General features: G+C 40.8%; 1 protein-coding gene across 8 annotated transcripts in view; it reads left to right on the forward strand.

The window, feature by feature from the left end:
* Positions 1 to 12,848, forward strand: part of PPP1R12B (protein phosphatase 1 regulatory subunit 12B) — a 125,954-nt gene that overhangs the window by 42,267 nt on the left and 70,839 nt on the right. For 5 of the 8 annotated variants that reach the window (XM_050911235.1, XM_050911238.1, XM_050911234.1 and 2 more), the window contains exons 6-10: positions 1,106 to 1,180; positions 3,668 to 3,747; positions 4,313 to 4,458; positions 8,805 to 8,914; positions 12,142 to 12,339. In XM_050911235.1, the coding sequence (XP_050767192.1) occupies positions 1,106 to 1,180; positions 3,668 to 3,747; positions 4,313 to 4,458; positions 8,805 to 8,914; positions 12,142 to 12,339 (609 nt within the window). Of the gene's footprint in view, positions 1 to 1,105; positions 1,181 to 3,667; positions 3,748 to 4,312; positions 4,459 to 8,804; positions 8,915 to 9,965; positions 9,986 to 12,141; positions 12,340 to 12,848 lie in introns of all 8 variants that reach the window. The other 3 variants (XM_050911236.1, XM_050911240.1, XM_050911239.1) reach the window with 1 other exon arrangement.

Genomic DNA, 12,848 nt, shown 5'->3' on the forward strand with positions numbered 1-12,848 from the left:
TTTCCATCCTAATAGTTAAAAGTTTTTCCTTGAAGAGCCTGTGGATTTTCAAGAGCTGACGTGTGCTTGTCCAGGGTTGTTCTTTGTGTTCCTCTCCCTGCTGCGATGTCCAGGCAGTGTCTGTGAACCGCTTCCTGCTGGAGCGGATTCAGTTGTGCCGTGGCTGCTTCTGGGGGAGGAAATGAGGTTGTATGTACTTGGAACAGCACCGGGGAATGAAAGCAGGCAAGATAATTTGATAAGAGAAATGTAGCACTGTGTGGTTTGAGTGCATCTGTCTGTACTGGAAACCCGTGTAAAAGAAATGTCTCTATGAGAAGGAGCCATTTTAGCGTGGTGCGCTCTTTGGCATCCAAAATATGAGGAAACTTTTTTGTTTTAAGTGCCATCAGGTGCTTTTCCAAAGTGTTCAGAATGTGTGTGGGTTTTGTATTGTGCTAGACTTGAAAAGAAGCAGACACAGTTGTATTTGCAGCGTTACCTGCTCTTTCCAGTCAAGGATTGTTACCTTGCTAAGTCAGATGGTCAAGGCAACCTGTGTTTATTTGATCCCTAGCCATCAGGTTTCATTATGTGTTGTTAATTAAATGGTTGTTATAGCTTCAGTTCTGGTGAAAATGTAACTGATTTCTTGTTTTGTGCCCCAAAGTAATTTTTCTGGTTTGTTTTATTTTGTAAATGCCCATGGATGTGGAAATGGCTCCTAAATTTTTTGGCCTGCTGATGATTGGCAGCCTTTCAGGAGGTTCAAATACACAATAATACAGTAGAACAAGTTGATCACATTCCTTCTCAGTACAAGAGTGTCCTTTTTAGAAACCTGGAAACTCAAATATGTTAGTCCTGGCTGTTAGATTTGAGCAGCAGCAATCAGGGAACTGCACTTCCATGATTAAGGTTGCTCTGATCATGGATTGAGTCATAAAACTACCATCACTGTCACGTGGCTTTCCCTACTCTGGAGTGAAACAGAGTGTGTCACTCAGCATTTGGGGAGGGAAGTTGTGGAGCATGTTCACTTTTGTTCTTCACTGGTAAATAGTGCTTTTTTGAATATTAACACCATGCCATATCGGATATCCTTTGTCTTCTCTTATTGCATCAGGGCCAGACGCCATTCGACGTGGCTGATGAGGGACTAGTTGAGCATTTAGAAATGCTGCAGAAGAAACAGACTGTGGTGAGTTTCTGGCAGATCATTTTCCACCTCTCCAATTACTTTTTCATGCACGGGTGTTCTCTAAGACATACAGCATCAACAGACACAGGAAGCTGAGGCCCAGCTATTTTTTTATGTTAGTCGTTTGGAATCTTTAATTACACCAATATTTTTAATAGCTAGAAATCTAGAAAACTGGATGACTGCATCAAGAAGGTCAGTAGCGTGCTGATGTGCAGAATTATGTAAACTGGTAAGGAATGTATAGTTCATCTTTGGAATTGTTGTTATTCTGCAGTTGCTTTTGTTAGCTGGCAGGCTCTCTAGCATCAAACTGCACTTTTCTTAATGGGTGATTACCCAAGTCAACTTTGTGTTTGCATCTAAGGAAGTATGCTGTCAGTGTTGAGAAAGAGATGCATTGCCACGTCTGCCTTTCTTACAATAGGGAGACTTTTGATTGAGTGAGAAGAAATTATAAGCTTCAGGGAATTCTGAACTAAAAAAATTGGTGATTTCAAAACCATATTAAATTGCCATTTCATAATGCAGTGGAGATACTGGAAGGGGTTATAAGCAAAAAGTTGGCATAAAAAAAGAAAGCAAAAATATATCTTGATGAAAGTAAAGCCAATCATCAAGCCAGAAAGTTGGTTTTGGATTGCATTTTTTCCTATTTCATCTGGTCTACTCAATTATCTCATTTGGGTGCTTCCAAAAAACAAACCAGCCTTCTTTAAAAAAAAATAAAAATCAGTAAGTATCCTTTAAAATGTTGGATTCAGAAACAGACATAATGAGAACACTGCTGATAAAACCCAGTAAAGTATTTTGAGGAACTGGCAATGTGGGTGGTAGAACTCAAGCTCTGATCATAACACAGCTGCTGTCATCCTTAAATAGCATCCTTAACATTCACAGAAACTTTTTAAAAATTAATCAGCTTCTCCCTAAATGAGGTGTTGATAAATACTATCAGTGTTGTATTTTGGATTTCCTCCTATCTCACTACAGCAGGATTCTGCAGATAATGGCACTCCTCAGAAGAAAAGAACAAGCAAAACAACAACAAGAATTTTTTTGGATGGGTGCTAGCCCATTTTTAGGCCTGCTTCGCAGGGGCTAGCAACCCCCCTTGTTCTCTATATAGCAGCACTATATAAAGGCCTTCTCCATTTATTAGATGACTGTAGCAACCTATAGTAGAACTGGGAAGAGGAGAAGAATTCAGATTTTATCACGCTTTTTATTTTTAGTGGATATGATTTTTTTTAAGAGAAATGCAATTTTATCGTGTGTTTATCATGTGCCATTTTTATCACTTAAAATAGAAAACTTACATTTGTTAAGGATGAAGTAGGCAGTTCCACGACATTCCTCTAAGTACATTATTTCACTTTCAAAATGGCTCTCAAATCAGATTTGTTTTTGATCTAAAGCTTGTAGTGGAACAATATGCCGTCCTTGGTAAAAGGTTTGCTGCTGTTACTGGGGAGAAGAGGGGATTTTGTTTGCTGGCAGCAATTCATTTGATTTGGGTTTGGATTTTTTTTCCCAATCTCTGAATTACCTGTGAATGGAGCAGGTTGTTTCCTGCACTCCCCTTTGCTGTGCTCCAGCAGTTTGTTCTGTTTAACAATATGCTGTGCCCCAAATTTTGGCTCTTTGCTGGACTCCATGTAGCTTTTCCCACATTCAGAATTTGCAGAGCTTTTGCTGCTTGTGCCTGGTGTCAGCTCCTATCAAAAGAGAAAGAATGACTAGGCTAGACATGACACAAAAGAGCCTTAAAAGTGAGCCTCTAATTGCCATCCCTTTTTCTACCTCAACCGCATCTGTGCTTCTAGAAGGTACTGAAACAATTTTTTGGTTACTGTTTTGTCTATCAGTGGTGACAAAATTAGTATTGCTGCTCTCTGGGCAAAATATTTCAGTTGCTGCGGTGATCACAGGTATTCTTGTGCAATGACTTAATGCTGGCATTTGAGAGATTTAAGTAGTCACCCATCCTCGTGGGAGATCCATCGGTTGCCTGTACAGGGCATACTTGCATGCGTTCCTCTGAGAGCAAGTAAATAATAAGGTACAAAGGCAGCAAATTTTTAACTGAATCTAGCCTGATTTCATGGGCATACAAACCCATGTGGACACACCTCCAGTGCTGTGTCTGCATGAGCAGATGCAGGGCAGTACTGTGGAAGTCAGGATTTGACTCTGGGTCTCAGCAGGGACTGCTGCAGACTTCTCTGAAGGTTTTATTAAATTGCAGCTTGAGTCTGAGGACATGCTGGGTGAGTAGCTGTGCCCTTATGGAACTCTAGTCCAAGACATCTAGTGCTCTTGCAGATGTGCATCTGTTGAATTGGCTTGTTAAACAAATCCACAGTATTTTTTCATCTAACGAGGCTGAGATGACTTTATGCTGTGGTAATTATTGGATTGTGCTGAGGTGGCCTGTTAAGATGTCTCTTTTAATTCTTTCTCCAATCTTCTTGGACTTTTTGACAGTTGCGAAGTGAGAAGGAGATGAGGAATAAGCTAATTGAAGCTGACATGAACGGCAAGCCTCAAAGTGGACTCTTCACCAAGTACGTTTCTTTCCTCTGTTGAAAAGAAGCTGCACAGAGAGCGCGGGAGACCAGCTTCATCTGTTAGCAGTCAGCTGGCCTCAGCTGGTTTAAAAAAAATTCACTGCTGCTCATGTTCATTTCACGGTTTCTTTTAAATTTGAGCTCTCTCAAGTGTTAGCCGTTTCTTAATGTACCCACTGAATGGTAGAACACGGATTTGGGCTGGTGCTTGGTCCCCCAGCTTCTGCTCTTTCTCAGTATCAGTTCGACCTTTGGGCTGAGAACTGCACCTTTGCAGTTGCACAGAGCCATACAGCCCAGCTGATGGGTTGTGTTGCACTAGGAAAAGAGAGACCACATCTTTTTGGATTGGGAAATGCTTGCAAATTTAGGAAATGTGAGACTGGCATTGGAATCCATGGCAAATGGGCAGAGCTGGAAGTGCTGGCATGTTGAGTCTGTAGATGGATTTTGTCCTTTTGCTTGTTCTATATGTAGCAAATCTTGTCTATGTGTTCCTGAGAAGCAGAACTCAGAAATAACTCGCTCGCCTGGTAGTCGTTAAAATTTCTATATCTTGCAGCAAAGAGAAGATTCTTTATGAGGAAGACACGCTGAAGTCAATGGAAATGGAGGAAGAGAACAAGGACTCTAGCAGTTCTAGTTCTGAAGAAGAAGAAGAAGCTGAAGAAGATGAAGTTTCAGAATCAGATGCTGAAAAGGAGTCAGGTAAGACTTAGTACAGTCTTGGATTTAACAATTAGCCTAGCAGTATTAGGGGATCAGTTTGAGAACTGCTTTTTTTTTTCTTTTTTTTTTTTGCTTGCTCGTTAAAGACATCCTGAAAGTCTTACTGCCAGTGTATATGTATAGAATATGGAGATCTCTGTAGCTAGTGTACTAAAAAAGCTGATCTAAATACTCTAAATGCAGCATAATTTTTCCAAAAAAAAAAGCTGCGGATAGTATTTTAATTTCTGCTTCCAGCTCACTTGAATTTAAGATAACACATTGTTCATAGATTGTTCTTAAACAGTAGGTTTTTTTTCTTGTTGGCCAATTTCAGGATGAATACTTCAGTTACTGCAAGATGGTAGAAAAGCAATTGAACATGTAGGAAGGTAATAGCCTGTTGTATTTGGATCAGAGAAATGAAATGACGGGCTGAATCTGTTCTGTGTAATTACAGAGAAGAGGAACTTTTTTCTGACTGTGATGTATAATAATTGCAAAACATAGTGGAAAATAAGGATTAAGTACATTGAGTCACGTTAGCCTTTACATTATAGCATATTGCTGGCATCCTACTCCCATTCTTTTTCCATAATTTCTATGGCTTCCTTATTTAGTTTAAACAGCATACATGTGCAGCACGGAAAGTTTAAATAAAGATACTTAATTTCACAGTAAGCCAAGACTTACTTGTACTTAATATTTCTGCAAACAGAGATGGATCTTGGACTATGATGTGTTTAATGGTTAAACTACTTTTAACATCAGCTTACTTGGCCTATATCCCAATATACTAATAAATAAGTCCTTGCAGAGGAGTGTAGTTTAAAGTTTTGTCCTCCTGCTTGTGCCAGTAAAATTGTCACCTGTGTTCTGATTGTATCAATTACGGTGTTTATCGCAGTATGAGAGGTGTTGAGAATCCTGGCTGGTCTTTGCAGAGCTGGTAGTTACAAAAGCTGTTTGGGTATGACAGTAACTTGGTGAAATGATCTTTTGGCTTTTAAATCAAGCAAATGTGGTGGAGAAGTCGGTGGTAGAAACAGGCATGCAGTAGAACTCATATTTATTTGCTCCATAAATCAGGGTTTTACTAGAGAGCAGCCCTGTATAGCTATGTGCCAATTCTCGTAAACATGGTAGGAACTTGACCAAAATACCTCTAATGTGTATATATAGCTATAAGAAGTGGAGCTGTGTGGTGTTTAACTGATTCAGGAGCAGCTTAAGATCCTTCAGCAAGGAAACTGGTACAGCACTCGGCATTACATTTTGTGTGAAGCCAGAGCAGGTCTTTTTATTGAGTTAATTCACTGAGCAAAGCCCATTATACTAATCTATTTCAAACCACTAAAGCTAAAACAAATCGAAGACAAAAAGCATTCAAGTAATGATTAAGCGTCAGGCTTCAGGCTTTGTTACCTGTGCTCTCCTTTCCTAGAGAGATTATTGGCTCCTTTGAGAAATTTCAATCAGAACTGAAGCCCTACCTTGTAAACTTCTCAAATCTCTAATAAAATGAACATGAACTTGTCCAGCTGGATGTGGACCTAGTTGTCAGTTGTTGCATATGTGAATGGGGCGCACATTTTTTGGTACTCTTTTTAAAACAAGATTCACGAGATAACAACATCAGCCCACATGTTATAGGAGGACTCCAAAGATAAGCAGGGATGAAAAGAGCTTTTTGTAGAAAATTATAAATGTCACAGTATTACTCGTTTCAAAGACAGTCTTAAGAACAATTATGCTTTATTATCTGCTAGACATTTTAAATGCTTGGATGGATACAGGAGGCATGTTTTTGAAAATATGGAAATTATTTCCTTATTCCTCTTCATTTTCTTCTGAGATTTAATATTCACATAGCTTTGTAATTCTGAGCAGTGCTGACGGAAGATGACTGTTGTTCTAAAGTGTTCGAAGTCCACATGAAGGGAAAAAAAAAAGCCAAAATATTGTTATGAGTGATCTTTTTAAACCAAAAAATTTTAACTCCTTTGGTAACTGAGCATGAGGCAGGACACAGCAGAAGCTGGCAGTATAATACAGAAGTTTATTTTGAGGTATGTTTTGAAGGGTCTCAGGTTGCGATAAATTTGTTGAATTTGCAGAGACTGTGGGAGGAGAAGAAATTTGAAGAGGTGAGCAGTGAAATTGCTGGAGTGCTTCAGAGAGTACCATGTTTCTTACAATCTGTAAGAAATTTGTGTCTTTCAAACAAAGGAAGCTAAGTGCATGAATGCCATTTTATTCATCTTGAGGACAATTAACAATTTGGCATTGGGCTGTATATAAACAAGAGAAAGATCAGTATAAAATTCTATGGTCATTATCTGTGCTGATAACTGTTACAATATGTAATTATTGTGAATTAAAGCAGGCCAGGGAAGCATTCAATTTTTTTTTTTTTAAGGGGAAAAAAAAGAAAACCTTAAGAAAAATTATATTTCTACCAAATTAGAGAACTAAATTTTTAATCTCACCAAATTTGTTTTGAGGAGATTGAACTAATCGTCCCCGGTTTCCCTGGATTGGAATTTGTTATGTTTATTGCTGAAATTTTAGTAAAATAAAATGTGGGATCCTCCCTTAAAGACGACGATGCCTGTGGTCATGCAGTCTCTCATGCTGCTGGTACGAGGTACTTTTGCCTGTCCTTCTTCTGCAATTGACTCCTTTTGGTCACATTGCTCACAGTTAGAGTTCTTTCCAACTTGTCATTACCACTTAAGCTTGTGCCCTTGTAATTAGGCTTGACCTTAAAAGCTGACCTCTGTACTATAAATTTCCAGAACAGGCTACCAGTCACCACCTAGCCCAGCCTGTAAAGCCTGCTGGCTGACAGCTCAGGGCTGTTCTCCCCTTCCTGCAATGTCGAGGACTCTCCTGTGTTTTACAGGCTTCAGTCTCAAGAAATCAGCAAATGGCAAGCATGTAATTTTTTGTCTATGTGCATTTCCATGGACTGCTGTATGCCAGGTCAGGCCTGCAAGGAGAAATGGGTAATCCACTGCCCCTTCCTAAAAGGGCTGTTTGAAAGTGCAATGCATCTGAGTGTTAGGCTCAAGAAATGAAATACTCTGTTTAGATCACTTTGATGGAAGTTCTGAGATAACACAAAGAGAGGGAAAGGTGGCTGAGACTTCAATATCATGCAGGCCTTCCTAGGGGAGATGCATCTTTGTCTCTTTAGTTCTGGATCTGTCAGTCCTGCTAACTGCCTGTTATTTTTAAATGTTTCTCTTGGCTTGCTCTTTTCTGTTTTCTGTGTCCTTTGAATCCTGTTTTCTAGGAGTGAGAACATTTGTTTCAGAAAGATTGATCTTCGCGCTCCAAGGTGCCATCCTCACAGATGCTCCATACCAAACTGCTTTTTATATGTAATAGAAGATATTTATTCACTGCACATACCTCATTTGCTAGTACTGTTTGGGTGCTTACACTTAAAATGACTTTGTTTTTTCAAAACCATGACACTGTGAGGCACTCATAGCTGCAAGAGGAAAACACTGTTTTGTTGGTGTAGGTACATCATTTCTCAGGCACGTTGCATGTGGCTGTGTTTGGTAAATAGTCGATCTTAGAGCCCTGTGCACTCCTGTCAATTGAACCTATTGCCTGAGACATAGTTTGTGCTTACTCTCTCCCTGGTAATGTCTGGTGGATGTTCTTATGTCAAGCATGGTGCATAGATACAAAAAAAATTTTAATACTGAACAATTGCACTTGTCTAACAAGCAGGGAGCCAGCTGTGAGCTTTGATAGGGTTTACTTAGCTTGCTTTGAGCCCTGTTAAAGATTTTTATTGGGAATCAGTCCTAGCTTCGTGTAGAAAAATGGATTTTGCTGTAGAAGACCAGAAATTCTGCCCACCAGCATAAGCAACTGCAGCGGAACCGTCCAATGAAATCCACCAGCAGGCCCACTCGAGGATGTGTGCTGTACTGCATACTCATGTACCCCAACAGGAATGGCATGTTCTGCTTTTCTTCCCGAGTTTTACACGGAAAGAACAATCCCTGAGAGGAAACAAAATTGTGAATAAACAAAAAATGTGTTTGTCCTCCTTAAGGTGCTTTCTGCAAAGATTTTGCTTGTCTGTGGGGATGAAGTTCAAACGCTTTGCCTGGCAAATGTATCCATCGTATTTTTTAGTAAGTGGAAAGCCTCCTTTCAGAAAGCCCTGGTTAGCCTTGGCACTGACATCATCTTTATGATCTAAGGCGTACTGAGGTCACAGCAACACTGAACTTGAGTTTAGTGCACACTGTGCTTGTAAAGAAGGGCCTTGGAAGTGCAATACTGAAACATTTGGTTTCTCTTCTTGTTTAAAATTGTAGAAAGGAAGGAAGAGCCCTTTGCCAACCACTCCAGCCATGAAACCAGGCCTAGCATCACTGAGCAAATACCACCACCCGAGCCCAACTCCTTCACTGCATCTGCCAGAAGAGTAAGTGAATTTGGAATCAATGGGGACTCCAACAGTGCTCGAAAGCAGTAGCTTTTACTGGGAAATGGATGCTCTGAAACCGATTTTCAGAGTAGTTGTAAGACTTGAATTTAGGAAAGCATGATACTATGCAACTTTGATAAAGATGCTGTGTTAACAACAGTATAGGACTGGCACAAAGGAGGATGTTTGTACGATAAGGTTCCTCTTGAATCTCTTACCCTCCGAAGCAAATTGCACTGTTCACAAGAGAAACCCTGCTTACCACAAGTGCTTTGTGTCGCTGTCAGTTCTGAGATAGCTGATGCCAATCTCTTACCAGCAGGAGATCTTTCACCAAAGCTGGTTCCTGCTGATGTATCAGCAGTGAATTTGGCATTATCATGTAAAGTGTCTCCGACTTGGCAAACTCAGTTGATTCAGTGGCATGATGTTACAGCCCAGTAAGCAGAGAGGATAAAGTTTGCATCTGACTAGATAGCTAGGCTATGAAAGCTTTTTAAAGGTGAAGCAGCGTTACTGAAATCTTATCTGAATTCTCCAGCTCTCACGTCACTCAGCTAGATGGCACCAGGAGACTCTGTGTTCTGCTGAGGACTGGTATCTTACACTTCTGGTTTCTTTTTGCACCAGAAAATGGAGAACAGCTATACAATGCAGGCACCTGGCCAAAGTCTGAAGCACTAGGTACATGTTAGAGGGAAAATGTTTCTTGCTTAGTCAGAATTCTTTATTTTTGACATGCTACTAAGTCTAACTTCTCGTCCAGATCAAATGAAATAGAGCTCCTCTGGTTGTTCGACTCAGGCTGACTTAGCAGGGGAAGTATTAAAGGTAGAAGGATACTGGGAAGTGTGAGCACTTCAGTTAACCTCTTCCCAGCTGCAGAGTATTGTCTCACTCATTTGAGCTGTTTAACCCAGAATAAGGCTGTTAGGCTGTTAGGGCCTGTGTGCAAAGCAATTATTAATTTGACCTCAGTCACTTAAGATCTGCTACTTTACCTTCTCTTATATGTTGATTCTTCTGTAACTCTCTTTGTCAGATTGAGTTTTATACGGGAAAATATGAGTGCTTGTGTTGCCCTCCATTTGTGGAGTTATTAATATGTGCTGTTCCTATGTTGTTCAGAAATTACAGAAGGCAGCTTTTACTGTGGATTTGAGCTTTCTCTGAGGAGTGTCAAAACTACATTAAAGTGTTAGAGCTGTGTAGCTCAGTAGACTGGAAGTGCTAGAATTAGTGGAGTACAGATGAACTCTGTGCATCTGCATTAAAATACCATTAGCTAAGAAACATAGCTAAAATACTGCAGTGATAATTTTATCTTTGCAATCTTGAGCCGATGAGTTTGAGGGCAGAGCTCCCCAGTAGCTTCATTTATTCTGGATAATGTCAGGTGGTTTGTGTTATGTAGAATATGGTACAATAATGCTTATATCAGCTTTGGCTGAAAGCCTTGTCTACCCCGGTATCCTGCCCTTGACAGTAACCATCAAAAGATACTAGAGAAGACAGAATCTAGCTGGACTTCTCTCCCACCTTCTAGCAATTTGCATTTCAGGGACTTGCTGAACCTGTGGTATTTTTTTGTATTCAGTAGCCCCTGTTGGACTTTTCCTCTATGAATCTATGCAGTCACTTTTTGAGCACCCATAACGTTTGGGATCCTATAATGTCCAGTGGCAAAGGGTTCTTCAGCTTAATTACGTAGTATACAGAGCTCCCTGCACCGGTTTCGTTAAGCCTGCCACATGCTGGTTTCCTTTGCTGCCCCTAGTTCCTTTATGGGAAGGAACAAGGAATAATTGATCCTTATTCACCCTTCTATGTGCCCCTGAAGGTTTTGTGTACCTCGGTCATATCTCAGCCTGGAGACTGCTGATGTACTGAATAACTCCTCATGCAAAAGCTCTCTTGCTCTACTCATTCTTGTTGTCTTTCTCTGAATCTCTTCCCCTTCTTCTATACTGCTTTTGAGCTGTGGAGCAGAGCTGGGCGTGATATCAAAGATGTGATTGTACCCTGCAGTAACACAGAAGCATAATGGTGTTGTGTTTCATATTCTATTATTTTCCAATAATTCCTAATGTTTTGTTTGCTTTATTTCCTGTACAACTCGGTGTTGAGCCCCTGTCTTTGTAGATGTATCTCTTGCGGTGCCCAGGCTCCATTCTTGAATGGCAGTAGGCATCTTTTTGTAAGACTTGATAACTATAACTAAAGTTGTACATTTAAGCACCTGTATATTTGAGGAATAATATATGCTTGTCAGAAGTGCCTCATGTAACGAAAAGCATGAAGGTCCATTCTGTAGTATGTATAGAATATGCAGTTACCTGACCATAGAAATGTTTAAGCTAGAATGGGCCTCTGCAAGCCTGTAGTCCAACCTCTTGCTCGAAGCAGGGCCAACTTCAAGCCTATGTCATGTTGCTTTGAACTCCCTGAGCTCAGCAGAGTATTTAAAAGCCTCTGAGGATGGAGATGCCCCACTGTCTTGCTCCCTGTCCCAGTGCAGCATTGCTCCTGCCAGGAGGTATGTCTTCCTTCATGTCAATTGGGATTTCCCGTGTTGGAACTTGTCTGTTCCTCCTTCTCCTTTCACTGTAGACTGCTGAGAAGAAGTCTGGTTCCGTATCCTCTGTAAACCCCACCCCCCAAGTAGCAGAGCAATTAAATCCTTTCTTTGCCTTCTCTTTTCCATGCTAAACAAGCCAGGTTTCCTCAGTCTCTCCCTTTACTTGTTGTGGGCTCCAGCTCCCTGATTATCTTAATGGCTTCTCCTGGACTCTGTCCAGTTTGATTTGTGTAAGGGTTTTATTTGCAGCTAGTCCCAAAAGAGTTGATTACTTTTTTTGGTTTTCTGCCTTCACTGAATAATTCCCCCTTCCTAAACGGGTGCTAATAAAAGCTTCATTATTCCTTATATCCTTTCTGCAAAGCTGGAAGAGGGCATTGTGTAGGCAAAGGGAGCTGCACAATGACACAAAATTTCTTTCATCGTCTATCCTTGGGGATGCGGGCACTACAGCAGTTTGCATGCCTGTGAGTTCACCTTGAGCTATGTCCTGTAACTGAAGCTAAGCAGGAAATCAAAGTCACTCCATCTTACATTTACAAGTGTAGCCCAGCAAAAACTGGGGCTTGTTGAAACACTTTCAGAACTTAGATTGTGCCTTGCAGAGCTCTTACTTCTTCCAAATGTCCCTTTTTCTCCTCTACAGTTCAGTTGGCTCAGCAAGTCAGACGAACAGAAGGATGAGTCACCTTCATCGTGGCGGCTGGGACTACGGAAGACTGGCAGTCACAACATGTTGAGTGAAGTCGCTGCTACTCGTGAGGCACAGAGAGATAAGACTTCTTCTATCTATCGTTCTTCGTCAAGTCCTCGGATATCTGCATTATTAGACAACAAAGAAAAGGTTTGGCTTTCAGCAAAGATGTTTTAATGCATCCCAGTTGAGCAAACGCACAGGTTTAAGACCCTTTCCCTTTTGTTTTGAGTTGTTGCTGGGTTTTGTATCCATAACAAACTTAGGTCTCTTTCATTCTTTCTTTTTTTTTTTTTCTTTTGAAAATTATTCCTATCCTATCAGTTGCTCTTGCAGAACTTTGGCCTAATTCCTGCTCGGTTTGGAGTGGGCTGCCAGTGAACAAGGGCTGCCGGTCTGGCATGGCCCGTTCTTTACCAGAAAATATCTAATCCAGACAGTAGCACATACCTGCAGTGGAAATTCTCCTTCACTGTCATCTATATGGATTCCTCCTGTGTCCACCAGCTCTATTTGTGAATCCCATCCAATGTATTCACTAGCTGTAACTTGTAACTAACTAGGCATCTAACCCTGGGTAGATGCCCCATGCCTGGAAACATTCAAGGTCAGGTTGGACGGGGTTCTGAGCAACCTGATCTCGTTGAAGATGTCCCTGC

This window comes from Gymnogyps californianus, chromosome 27, assembly GCF_018139145.2.
Source record: "Gymnogyps californianus isolate 813 chromosome 27, ASM1813914v2, whole genome shotgun sequence".
NCBI classification, from domain to species: Eukaryota; Metazoa; Chordata; class Aves; order Accipitriformes; family Cathartidae; genus Gymnogyps; species Gymnogyps californianus.